General features: G+C 38.4%; 1 protein-coding gene across 1 annotated transcript; it reads right to left on the bottom strand.

Moving 5' to 3' along the window:
- Positions 1 to 2,071: 2,071 nt before the first annotated feature.
- gorab (golgin, rab6-interacting) lies at positions 2,072 to 9,557 on the bottom strand. The gene is made up of 5 exons (XM_005734280.1): positions 9,367 to 9,557; positions 8,928 to 9,252; positions 6,467 to 6,568; positions 6,142 to 6,282; positions 2,072 to 3,169 (listed from the first exon to the last, which is right to left on the bottom strand). Exons 1-5 carry the CDS (start codon positions 9,419 to 9,421, stop codon positions 2,767 to 2,769), a joined length of 1,026 nt encoding a protein of 341 aa, XP_005734337.1. The 5' UTR covers positions 9,422 to 9,557; the 3' UTR covers positions 2,072 to 2,766.
- Between the last annotated feature and the right edge of the window lie 2,131 nt (positions 9,558 to 11,688).

Here is an 11,688-nt window from a genome sequence, read left to right as displayed (position 1 = left end):
AACAAAAGTATTTTGCCGTGTTAACATACATATTTTTTTTAATCAAATAGTTGCTTTCTAGTGCAAAACTTATTGAATATTAGTTAAAAGATGGAAGGGCAGGAATTAAAAACAGTCATGAGATTCTACAGGGACCGTGTTTGTGTCAGGTGTGCTCCGATTCTCATGTTTCTGTGTGTGACTAAACTAGGGTCATATTTGTGCTGTGATTCCTTCAGTACACAGAGCAAGTGGATATTATAAAGTCATCTAAATCTGACTTGTGCATTGCATGCCAAATGGTTGCATTCATGCTGCTAAAGTTACTGTATATTCTGGTTATTTATGTCATTTTTACTTGTGTGAAATACTCACCCTGGAAAGATCAAACGATCTGACTGAGTGACTACACAAACTACAAATCAGACCGGATGTTTTTTTGCAAGCTTTTGGTATGTGACAGCGTTTCAGACTAACCAACCCTCTCATGTTGCCACAGCTACTCATAGATGGAAGCAGCATTTAATGATGCAGCCGGTCCAAGTTGAGCTACATTTCTAAAGTCTGTAAGAGTCAGTTCAGAATGTTTTACAGATAAAGAGCTGTGACTTAGGACATATTTGAAAACGGCATTTATCTTAGCGATTAACTTTGAAAACACTACTTTAAGGATATTCAAGATTCTACTGCAGACCAAAGTGACATGACAGACATTTTTATGTGTACATAGTGTGAATCAGGGGAGTCATTTATGTGGATTAAAAATGACAATATTTTCCTCCTAAATATAGTATAAAGATCAGTATAGAGGTATGAAGCTGCATAAAATTACAATACTCCTGAAATGCACAATTCAAAATAGCCGAGTTATATAGCCTATATGAGAGTACACTAGATTACATTTTATTTTTAAATGGATGCTCAAAAAAAATGACATAATAATCTGTTTTAGTTCATTTGGGTAATTGGGAACAGAATCCTAGAGGTTCTACAGGGACAGACGGACGGTGGTCACTCTCCTTCTGTGAACTTAAACCTTCCGACTAATTAAAAAGCTGCTTTTACGGTCTCCCCTTCAGACAGCCAGATGTGACCGGGGAGCTGTAAAATCTCAAAGCAGTATACAAAAACACTGCACTTTGAAAAACTTTGAGAAAGCGATTGGAGACCCAAAGTGGTCACATTGTAAATTCCTTCCCACACAGCAAGCTTCAGTTCTGTAGGTAACCTTCTACCCAAAAAGATGAACGCAAAGAAAATACAAATGGATATTTTCAATTTAAAAAAGTTTATTTTAGTAAAATATTACCCTTTTGTACATCTCTAAAATATGACGTTTTAAAATATTTTTTACCCCATTTAAATAGCCTTTATGTATTTTCTGAACACACAAATGAATCAGACTTTGGTCATTTTCACTTACATAGATTTACATTTACATTAGATTCTTATACATTTTCTGACACGCTGTCAAAAATGTACGCTAAGAGAAAAGATAAGCTTGGAGTATGCAGAAACACATGCAGCTGAGAGCATACATTAACAGATATCACCTTACCGTGCAAGCCCACTGCTCCTTAGCTGAACTGACAAGAGTTCGAGCTTTGTGAAATACAAGCCCAGCACCAGCAAATAGCGTCATCTACAACACATAAGTCACGACAGTTTGTATTCAGAACAGAAAGGGATTAATGATTAATGCCTCACTCCATATGCATGAAACGCCGGCTTTCTGCAAAGTAAACACAACCAGTCCTTCCACTTTTACAACAAAGACAACAATCAAAAACACTCATCTTCTGAATTCGACCCATGCTTAGAGATGTGATGGAAAACCGTGTTTGGAAGAAGAGGACTTTGCTTTTTAAGCACACACAAACATAAAAGTGCACACCTGAAGATAACAGCTACAAGATACCCTTCGATTTACCCAGCAACTGAACACGACTCTGGCCAGTCTATTGCTTTAAATATTTCACTCAAAGCCAGCGGGGATACAGTACTCGTGTTTCTCAAGCCCGATATATTAATATTCTACAAACTCTTTATTTAACAAAAGGAGGTAAAGTTCTCAATGTTTAAACAATTAAATAGAAGCAGCCTCACAAATAATAATAATAAAAAAAAATGTGTGAAACACATAACACCAGAAATCAGACCAGATTTTCTCTGTGAGCTTTCGCTACATGAGTTTTTCAGACTAACCAATCGTGTTAGTAACATACAGCTTTCTATGAGCTGCGACTTTTTAAAACAAAAATACAACCCAAAACATAACGATGCTTCTTCTGTATTAACCAAGGCTGTCAAGGATGCCAACATGGGAAACTTATCAGCTGGAGAATCATGTTGTAAGTGTTTTTCGCTTTGTATTGTGTCTTTTTTCTCCCTCCCCTTCGTCGATCTGGAAACGATGCTTTGCTAGCGATCAGTCTGTCTTGTCAGTGTAAAGTTGTAATTTAAAAAAATAAAATAAGTATTGATTTTAAACAGGCATACTATGCTGTGGGGAATAATTTTCTGTCATAGTTACAGTACAAAGTTATTTGATGCAAATGCCATGTTTAACTAGATGATAACAATGATGTGACTCGTGTGCTCTGGCCTCAACAGTCATTACATTTTAGACTGAGGTGTGGCAGTGATCGCCACAATCTCATCAGCTGTTCTGCCCACATGTGATGGTCAACACCTTGATACAGACACTTGATACAACATCTTTGTACAATTTGTCACCCATCAGTATATAACAGATATTTATAGAGCACATAACAGATTAAGATTGCCTCACGACACAGCCACAGATTCACTCTGAAGACAGTTTTCTAGTGTTTTACAGTCTTGCTCAGAATCTCCAGTCTCTTCCTTCACAGTCTCTTTCTCCTTAGGTCCACAATTTTTAGTTGATTCCACCTTTACCTCCTGACTCTCCACAGAGCCATTTTCCTTTTCCACGTCTTTCTGCACCTCTAAGTTTCTCCTCTCCTCTTCCTTTTGCCTCTCCAGCTCCTCTTCAGAAGCCTGAAGCTGTAGCTGCTGCATCAGTTCCTCCAGCTTGTGGGCTTTGCGCAGCTCATTTTGCTGGATGATGGCGCAGAGATGCTCCGTCAGCTGTTCCTTCACCTCCGTTTTCTTGTGAAGGTCCAGCTTGGCTATCACGTATTCAGCTTCTGCCCTCTCATAACGCTTTCTGTGGAGAAATAAGAGAAGAAAATGACTAAGAAACATGAAGAGGATCAAAACAGTACACTCAGAAATGATATGCTGTTTTTGAGCTTAATTTCCCTCACGAATAAGTAACTGTTTTATTTTATTTAGAATATGTGCTGAAAAAGATCCAAGTATGTTCATTTATATTTCATAAGTGCTATGACCAAATATCCTTGGTCATATGACCAATGTGTTAGGAAATGTGTTCATTTGTTATTTCTGCTTTTTGTCAAACCTTAACCACTTAGGAACACAAATGGAGTTCACAACATTTTTCAAGAAAAACAATTTTGAGAATTTATATAAGAATAAACAAAACTCAAACTTAAATTAATAATGATTCAACAAATAAACACATTCTGGTTCCAGGAAGTCAAAGACTTGTATATAGTAGTAAAAGTAGTAATTTCTTAACAATTCATCTAAAACAGTTGCTATTGTTAATAGTGACATTAAATAATGGACTAAAGTAAATGAAGTTAACGCAGTAACTAATAACTTCAATTCTTACTGAACTCTACATTTAGTGAGTAAATATCAAAAGCCTGCTTAATAAAAAGTTTCTCCATTTTGCTCCATTTTGGGAACAGAGCTTACGTTCTCTGCTCTCTGTGTCACAGCACACAGCATTAGTTATTTTCCTCTCTCACATTTCGTGAAGACCGTCTTCCATTCTGCCTTATCCTAACCATCTAACTGTACCAATACACGCTAGTCAGTCGGAGGCACAGTGAGGGCATGTCTTCACAGAATGCAATCATTGATACTGGGACTGACAAATACTGGAGACCAGAGTTCATGGACGGTGAAAAGATGATGATTTGTTTGATGATGAAGTTTGTTAAAATTAATGTTTAGAAACTACAGACACACACTTTACTTATTCGGCAACTAACAAAAAGGTCAATTCAGCAGTGCTTGCATATACTTTAGGGTTTTTTTTAAATTTTCTTTCATTTGGTGCTTATTATGTCTGGAACACCGTGCACTTCAATGAATGCAAAAAAATGACATGCAGAGTTGGTGACTGAACTAAAACCGACTGTACTGGCTGTGTCTCGTAACCCGCTGAGAGCAGATGCTTATTCTCTCAGAATGTCTGAATGCAGAAAGATTGTTTTAATTGCAAAGGACAGAAGACCACATGGTGTTTGGAAACACTGTGGTAACAAACCAGATGATGGCAAACATTTCCAAAAATCAAATTTCACCTCTAGCTATTATGTTGCATCTCAGCAACATCTTAACAACTGACTAAATCAGCATAATCATAACAGAATCCAGTGTACCGAGTGTGTGAAGGTCGGGTTTGTCTTTTCATTATACAAACACCTGTAATGATACAGGGCTAATGTCACTACATGACAGGCTGCAGCTTCATGAACTAGGTCAAATACAGAGTTACCATATCACAGGACAGAAGACTGTTTACACTGGGAAAGTAAAACACCATAATACAAGATACAGGTTTAACTTCCTGTATTTCATGATAAATGAATCATGATTTTAGCTGTTCTGTCCTCTGCATGGTGCATATATTGTGAAAGGTTACACGAGTACTGTAGGGGGCAGTGTTTCTATGGTTTCAAAGCACAGCCTGTACTAGCAAGAATTTATACTTTTGAAAATAAAAGCAATAAAAAGCAACACACCCCTTAGGAGTTACTGTTCAACAAATTGAATGACAGCAGAAACTGTTTTCGGAGAGGCTCCAGGAAGAACATCAACGTGACGCTAAGGCTCCAATGGCTGTTTCACACAGCATTTATCTCCACTCTCATCACTGTGTCATATATAGATCTGACTCAGGGCAAAGAATAAATGAAATGGTAAATGGCCTATATTTATATAGCGCTTTACTAGTCCCTAAGGACCCCAAAGCGCTTTACACAACCAGTCATTCACCCATTCACACACACATTCACACACTGGTGATGGCAAGCTACATTGTAGCCACAGCCACCCTGGGGCGCACTGACAGAGGCGAGGCTGCCGGACACTGGCGCCACCGGGCCCTCTGACCACCACCAGTAGGCAACGGGTGAAGTGTCTTGCCCAAGGACACAACGACCGAGACTGTCTGAGCCGGGGCTCGAACCGGCAACCTTCCGATTACAAGACAAACTGCCAACTCTTGAGCCACGATCGCCCCATACGAAGTGTTGACATTAAAAACAACCTTTGATGGTCTACAACAATCTGAAATATAACCACAATCTATAATGGCACTGATATCCATACTGTATCTAAAAGAAAAACAAAGTCACTGTAACATCACCCACCGATTCAGACTCTGCATTTTGAATCATCGACACTTGTATTATGGCTGTTTCCATGATGATTTTTCTGAAAGCCAGGACTGCCTGTATTTACATCAGATGGTGGACTGCTAAACCAAGCTTCGAGGGATAACACTAGCAAGTTTATTTAGCAGTCTGCCTTTTTAAACTGTGCAGATTCACTACAGAGGTTCACATACACAGTACTGCTAATCAGCACGATGTAGAAGACTAATAAAAATCATTAAAAATTCACTCAGGAAAATCTAGCATAAAATTCTTGGATGGTCTGTAGCGCAGAGTTACTGTCAGGTGATAAGCAGTTGAACAAAAACAGCTGAATGGAGGAACTGCAGTTTTGGCATTTCCATGTTTATTTTCAGCCACTTGCATTGGGATCAAGGAAATTTGTCAATATTCATCCCTAGTGGAGAGTGACACTTCAACTGGTCAACTGACATGCATGTGTGGATGCATTCTAATGCCTAAGGTGTGACCTAACTAATGTGATTGCATCACAGGTACCAGATGTGAATTGGGCATAAGTGTACTGGTGGGCCATGAAGTCATTAAAAACACATCTGTGCTTTTAATATTGTGACAAATTCACATCAGCTGTGGAAAAGGGTTTACTGACACTTTCTTTTATATTTTTTCCTGATGTTAAGGCTACCTTGCAGCTGAGTAGTCCCAACTGGCTTGCTCTATCTTTCCTCTCAGGATGCCAATGTCACAAGACACCATGTCGTCGAGGGCTTGCAGCTCTTTCTGGATTCTCTTTAGCTTTACAGTCTCTTCCTGAGTCTGTTTGGATCTGTGGAAAATAATAAACCATTCACACATATTGTTTTTTTGCCTTGACCTTAATCGTTGCAGTTTTGAGGCACATTTATATTCATCATGTTGACTTGATACTCTAGTGATATTTAAAGGGGGCCTCTTTTGAGCCTCTGTGTTCATAACAACGATCAAAAGAATGAAACTATATATACACTTACTTCTCAGCGATAGTTTTTGCCAGCAGAGCTTTCTTGCGTTTGTTCCTCTCTTCGATGATTTTTTGCTCATGCTGAAGTTGCTCCAGACGCGTCTTTTCCCGTCTGCCATCACACAAAATGAGAATTTAAACAAATGCATTTGCAATTTCATCTCAGAAAGACCAAACAAAAAACATCAGGATTATGAAAGGAGCAGTGTCTTTCAAAATCGTTCTAATTTACAAACACAACAGCACCCTATGGTATGGGTTTGGCAAATTATTATTATTAAGATTTTGATCATTGTGTGTTGATATTCTGATTCCGTTTTTTCCAAGTATCTGGTGCAGATCAGAATCTGAATCAGAGAAACCTTATTCATCCAAGAGAGAAACTGAGTAAGATGTGGACAGTGCTGAGGTAGTATGCATGAATTTAATGAAATGTGAGCCACATGTGTACAAGACCGACAGTACTGTCATTTATACATCACTCAAATCACATGCATCATATAATATGCTTGCTTTGACAGCCAAAGATAACCAAAAGAATCATGCATCATTCTTGTGAATATCACTTTGATCCACATCACCCACCAAGCAAGGCTCCACACCCTCCACGAGAACAACAGTCCCTAGCAAAATCGTCCTGCTTCTGCAAGAAAGTTCAACACTTGCAGTGCAAAAAACACTCCTCAGGAAGCGTTAAAGGAGCAGGACAAAGAACCCAGAGTTTTTACAGGTCTCCCAAACTACACACATCTAAATCTGTTCCAAATCTGAAACAAGTCTGTTCCATAGAGGCCATATTTTGGAAACCCACAGGAACCAAAGGATCCACAGCCACTGTTACAATGACAGGATACCCTGACAAGTCCTGTGTCCTGGAAGCATGGAAATCAATAATTTCCAATGATTTGTCTATACAGAAGCACAGGCGTTTATTTTCCACAACCATCACTTTTATGTTTGACTAGAACATTAACTAAACATTGATACAGCACTGATGAGTGCTAATTATCCAGCCGCAAAGTTGGGGCAGAGAGGAGCCATCTACTGTGGTAAGTTAAAGTTTTGTTTCTCACCCAGATAGACTGCAGATACACGCAAAACCACAACACACATTAATGATACAAATCACTGCTAGAAACCAAATATACAGAATTACAGTTAGGTCCATAATTTATTGGACAAAGTGAGATTTTTTTAAAAAAAATCAGTTTTCTCTTTGTACAACACCACAGTGGATTTTGGATCAAACAATCTGCATGTGACCAAAGCGCAGATCTTCAATTTATTTTAATGGATTTAACAGAAGGATAAATTCAGCTACTAATCTTTTTGGAACATTTTCTGCAGGACTGTCTCTGAAACCCAATGACATATATAATGATTGCTGTGAAATTTTAGCTTTATATATGAAAAACTTTCCTAGACTTTTATTTTTAAAGACGTATTAACTAGAGTCAGTTAATATGATTTCAAATCAATGTCACGATTGAATGTCAACATTCAACAATGTCAACATTTCCTGGCCGGAGGAGTTACGTGATAACCCATTCAGCACTACATTATTAAGGGGGCATTGCATACTTCTAACAAAGTCAAGAACACTCCCAAGGAGGTGGGTATTATTATCAACGTCTAAAATCAAGAGGTACTTTTATGTGGGGAAATGCAAAGGTTTACTACTACTAATTACATTCAAGAACAAGAAGACCAGAGTAGACTTTACCAAAAAAAACATCTGAAAGAGCCTGCTGAAAATTAATTCTTTGGCTAAATAAAATCAGCATGAATTTGTATCAGAAAGACTGTTTCCAATTATTAAAAATTATCCTTATATTTAAAATTAAATTTGTCCAAATGCTTTTGAGCTTTTGAATATGGGGGACTACCCATACGGAAAAGAAATAGTAAAAACTTATATGTGATTACTCATGAAAGTGGCTACTTTCGCATTACTTTCATACATTGTTTTAGTAAGTATCCAAAACATAGAAGTTTCATTATATAATTTTTCAAGGGATCTTATATCTGTTTTCACACTTATATGCTTTTCATACAAGTTTCACACAAGACAGACACAAAGTTTATAAGATTTATATATATATTTTCCATATGGGTATGCATAAAAATGGGTATGGTTTCTAAACAGTTGATGATAAATTTTTCTAAAAATGTTATTAATCAAAGCTGAAAGTCTGCGCTTCAATCACGTCTTGATTGTTTTAAAATCCTTTGTGGTAAAACTGCAAAAAATGTGTTTTCGTCCAACAAATTTTGGATCTATTTGTATATTTTGATTCACTGTGATACAGTCTCAAAGAAGAGCACAGAATGTCCCAGCATGTGCATGAAAACACACAATTATGTTTACATACTTGGGCATGTTTGCTACCCTGGTATTACACCTTCTATGTAAATATTGGTCAGTTTACCTGTCATCTTTACAGTGCACGTGAGAACAAAATCATACTAACAATTCAATCTCTTGCTTATCCAGCTCTTTAACCACTGGGGTTTCTTCTTCTGTAGTCGGTTGGTCGTTTTCATTGTGCTTCATTATAGCGGGCTTCTGCTGCACCTCTTGTTTGACAGTGGGTGTTGTCGCCGGGGCTGTGGGTTTAGGCTCTTCCCTCGGGGACGGTTTGGTGAGTTGTTGTTCGCGTGAAAGAACCAGTGACTCGGCTCCTACGTTTTTCTGGGCTGCTGACTGCAGGGCTCTTTCTCGCTGCAACTGCTGCCGACTCCGGTTACCTGAAGCTGGTTTTCGACCCCGGACTGGAGGTGCAGATACAGTAGAGTCTGAAAAGTACACATGACCATGGTTACTACTAAAAAAAAAGAAGTAGGAATAAAATATCAGAATGAAGTGCTGAGTGTTCCGACTCCCACTAGCAGCAAGAAAGGTTAGCTTACCCTTTTGCTGTATCCTGCGCAGCTCCTCGTCTGAAAAACCGGCCCAACCGCTCATTTTGCAACTCGCCTAACGAGACACATGTAGGAAATACTCAAATTACTTAAGACTACAAAGTTTTTAATTCAGAGTAAAGTTCAACGAAGGTGTAAACGCCACCGCCATCTTTGTTTATTAATGCCACGTCAAGGACCCCAAAAAGACCCACGAAATTGAAGTCCTACATATCGCCTGCATTAAAACAATGAAGAAGAAAGAACTAACTTGAAATCTAATTGAGATCATCAACAAGAATAATATCAGTATATTCTTTAGATAATTATACGTTGATGAGCTTAAAATGTGCTTCGAGTTATTTTATTTATCTTCGCAACTTAATATCATTTGTATAAAAAAGATAAAAGGCAACGTTCTGAACACCTGATCAACGGACTGAAAATGTTCTTGAGCTCTGTGCTTGTGGCTTGATAGTCATTAAGTGTTGTTGATCAATTAATTGATTTTTTACACACACACACGTCCTAGGATGCATTATTTATCACAAAACAAAACAAAAGAAAACTGAGAGCTGGTGGAAACTTGTAGGACTTTATACAACAATTTGATTACTTCCTAAAATTAAAGAATGCACTTGCAAGTTCAATGAATGGGAATACTATGGAAGGCAACTGAAGTGGATGATTAAGGTTCCCTTTCTCTTCTCTGGGGAAAAAACTCTCCTGAAAATATCTCACCAAATGAGGAACACTTTCATTGAAGTATCTACAGCCATGACATGCATTTATTAATTCAAAAACAGAGTTTACGTCAGCAAGATGAACAAGGCTACAGGGCTATACTCTCTTAATAACATTTTAAAATTCACACAGCAGTGGGGAATACATTTCAGTACAGTAGGCATCTTTCAGAAAGTAAACTAAATGTAAGGATATTAAGGATTATATTAAGGATGTTTAATTCCCCCATTGTTACTCTCTTCAATACCATGTGCCGACACAGAAGTCAGTTATCTCATTAGTAGTGCTACATTCTCACTGCATACGACCCTTGATACTGTGGCTCCACTGAAAATAAAGCTTCAAATTAAAAGCACTTGACTCCCATGCATGACTCTCAAACGTGCGCCTTAAACCAGACAAACAGTAAGTTAGAGAGGAAATGGCATCTCACTAAATTAGAAGATCTTTATTTAGCCCGCAAAAAAAGTTTGTTGCTCCATAAACAAAGGAAAAATAACAATAACAACAAAGGCTTTCCTAAAGTTGGGACATCTTACTTGTATCACTGATTCAAGAAAAGAAGAACAACCCCATGTTTTTCTTCGGTACTATAGCCCGGGTAACAAAGAGTTAGCACTCTTTTGAACTTTCCTCTCACAGTAACTAGTTGTGACTTAATACATTTCTTCAAGAAAAAATATAACAATTAGATAAAAAACAATCATACTCACACTCAAAGAAGTCCTACCATTAATTAACACTTTGATCTTAAATATTAGTCTTTCTATTAATGGCCTACATACCACATGTCTGTAAGGTGGCAGTAATTAAACCAGGTTCAGTCAGGACAAGCGTCAAATCTAAAAATAGTCATGAATGAAACAGTTCCGAAGTAAAGCGATCTCTCTCCTTTTATCTCAGACAGCGCTGCAATAAAGCTAATCCCCTCTCAGTTAATATGTGCATCCATCGTTTACACGTCGCTGAAAGCTGTGCTTAATTCAGTCTTATAGAAAAATGTCTCTGTCACTGAGGGTGTAGCCAGGTACAGCTCACAATGACTGGGGGCTAGCGGAGAGGCCAGCAGATTCTTTCTTGTACTTTGTGCATGTGGGTTGTGGATAAACCCCAGGTCTTTGGCAGTAATCTGATGGGAAACCAGACTGCGTGGCAAACTCCCACATAGCAAAATTGGTATGGCCCGGATCTGGCCCACACAATGTGCTTACACATGGCCTACATACCGCAAAGAATGACGGCCCTTTGGTGGCCCAGATCTGGTTTGCCAGAGGTGGCCCATACATGGGCCAGCACAAAGCCAGTTGGAGACACACTGTGCTGGCCTATGTGTGGATTACCTCTGGCAAACCAGATCTGGGCCACCAAAGGGCCGTCATTCTTTGCAATATGTGGGCCATGAGTAAGTTGTGTGCAGCCATGGGCCAGTTTCAGACACACTGCTGGCCCTGTGCTGGCAGAACAGTTTCAGCTCTGGCCCCAGATGTCAGCCTAAAGTGTACCTTAATCAAGCCATGTAATAACAACATGTGCCAGAACATAATAGTGCAAAAGTAAGATGACAAAACTCAGACAGTGAATCTCACA

The sequence above is a fragment of the Pundamilia nyererei genome, unplaced genomic scaffold (genome assembly GCF_000239375.1).
Source record: "Pundamilia nyererei isolate P.nyererei 1_Seehausen unplaced genomic scaffold, PunNye1.0 scaffold00057, whole genome shotgun sequence".
Lineage (NCBI taxonomy): Eukaryota > Metazoa > Chordata > Actinopteri > Cichliformes > Cichlidae > Pundamilia > Pundamilia nyererei.
The sequence above is the reverse complement of the archived record's forward strand: the minus strand, read 5'-3'. Positions and strand labels throughout refer to the sequence as shown.

Excerpts from the sequence above, each read along its gene's own strand:
- gorab (XM_005734280.1), bottom strand. The coding sequence starts at position 9,421 with ATGAGCGGTTGGGCCGGTTTTTCAGACGAGGAGCTGCGCAGGATACAG. Across the intron at positions 6,283-6,466 it reads GCAAAAACTATCGCTGAGAA|ATCCAAACAGACTCAGGAAG; the intron begins GTAAGTGTATAT and ends TATTTTCCACAG. Across the intron at positions 3,170-6,141 it reads TGGGACTACTCAGCTGCAAG|AAAGCGTTATGAGAGGGCAG; the intron begins GTAGCCTTAACA and ends ATTTCTCCACAG.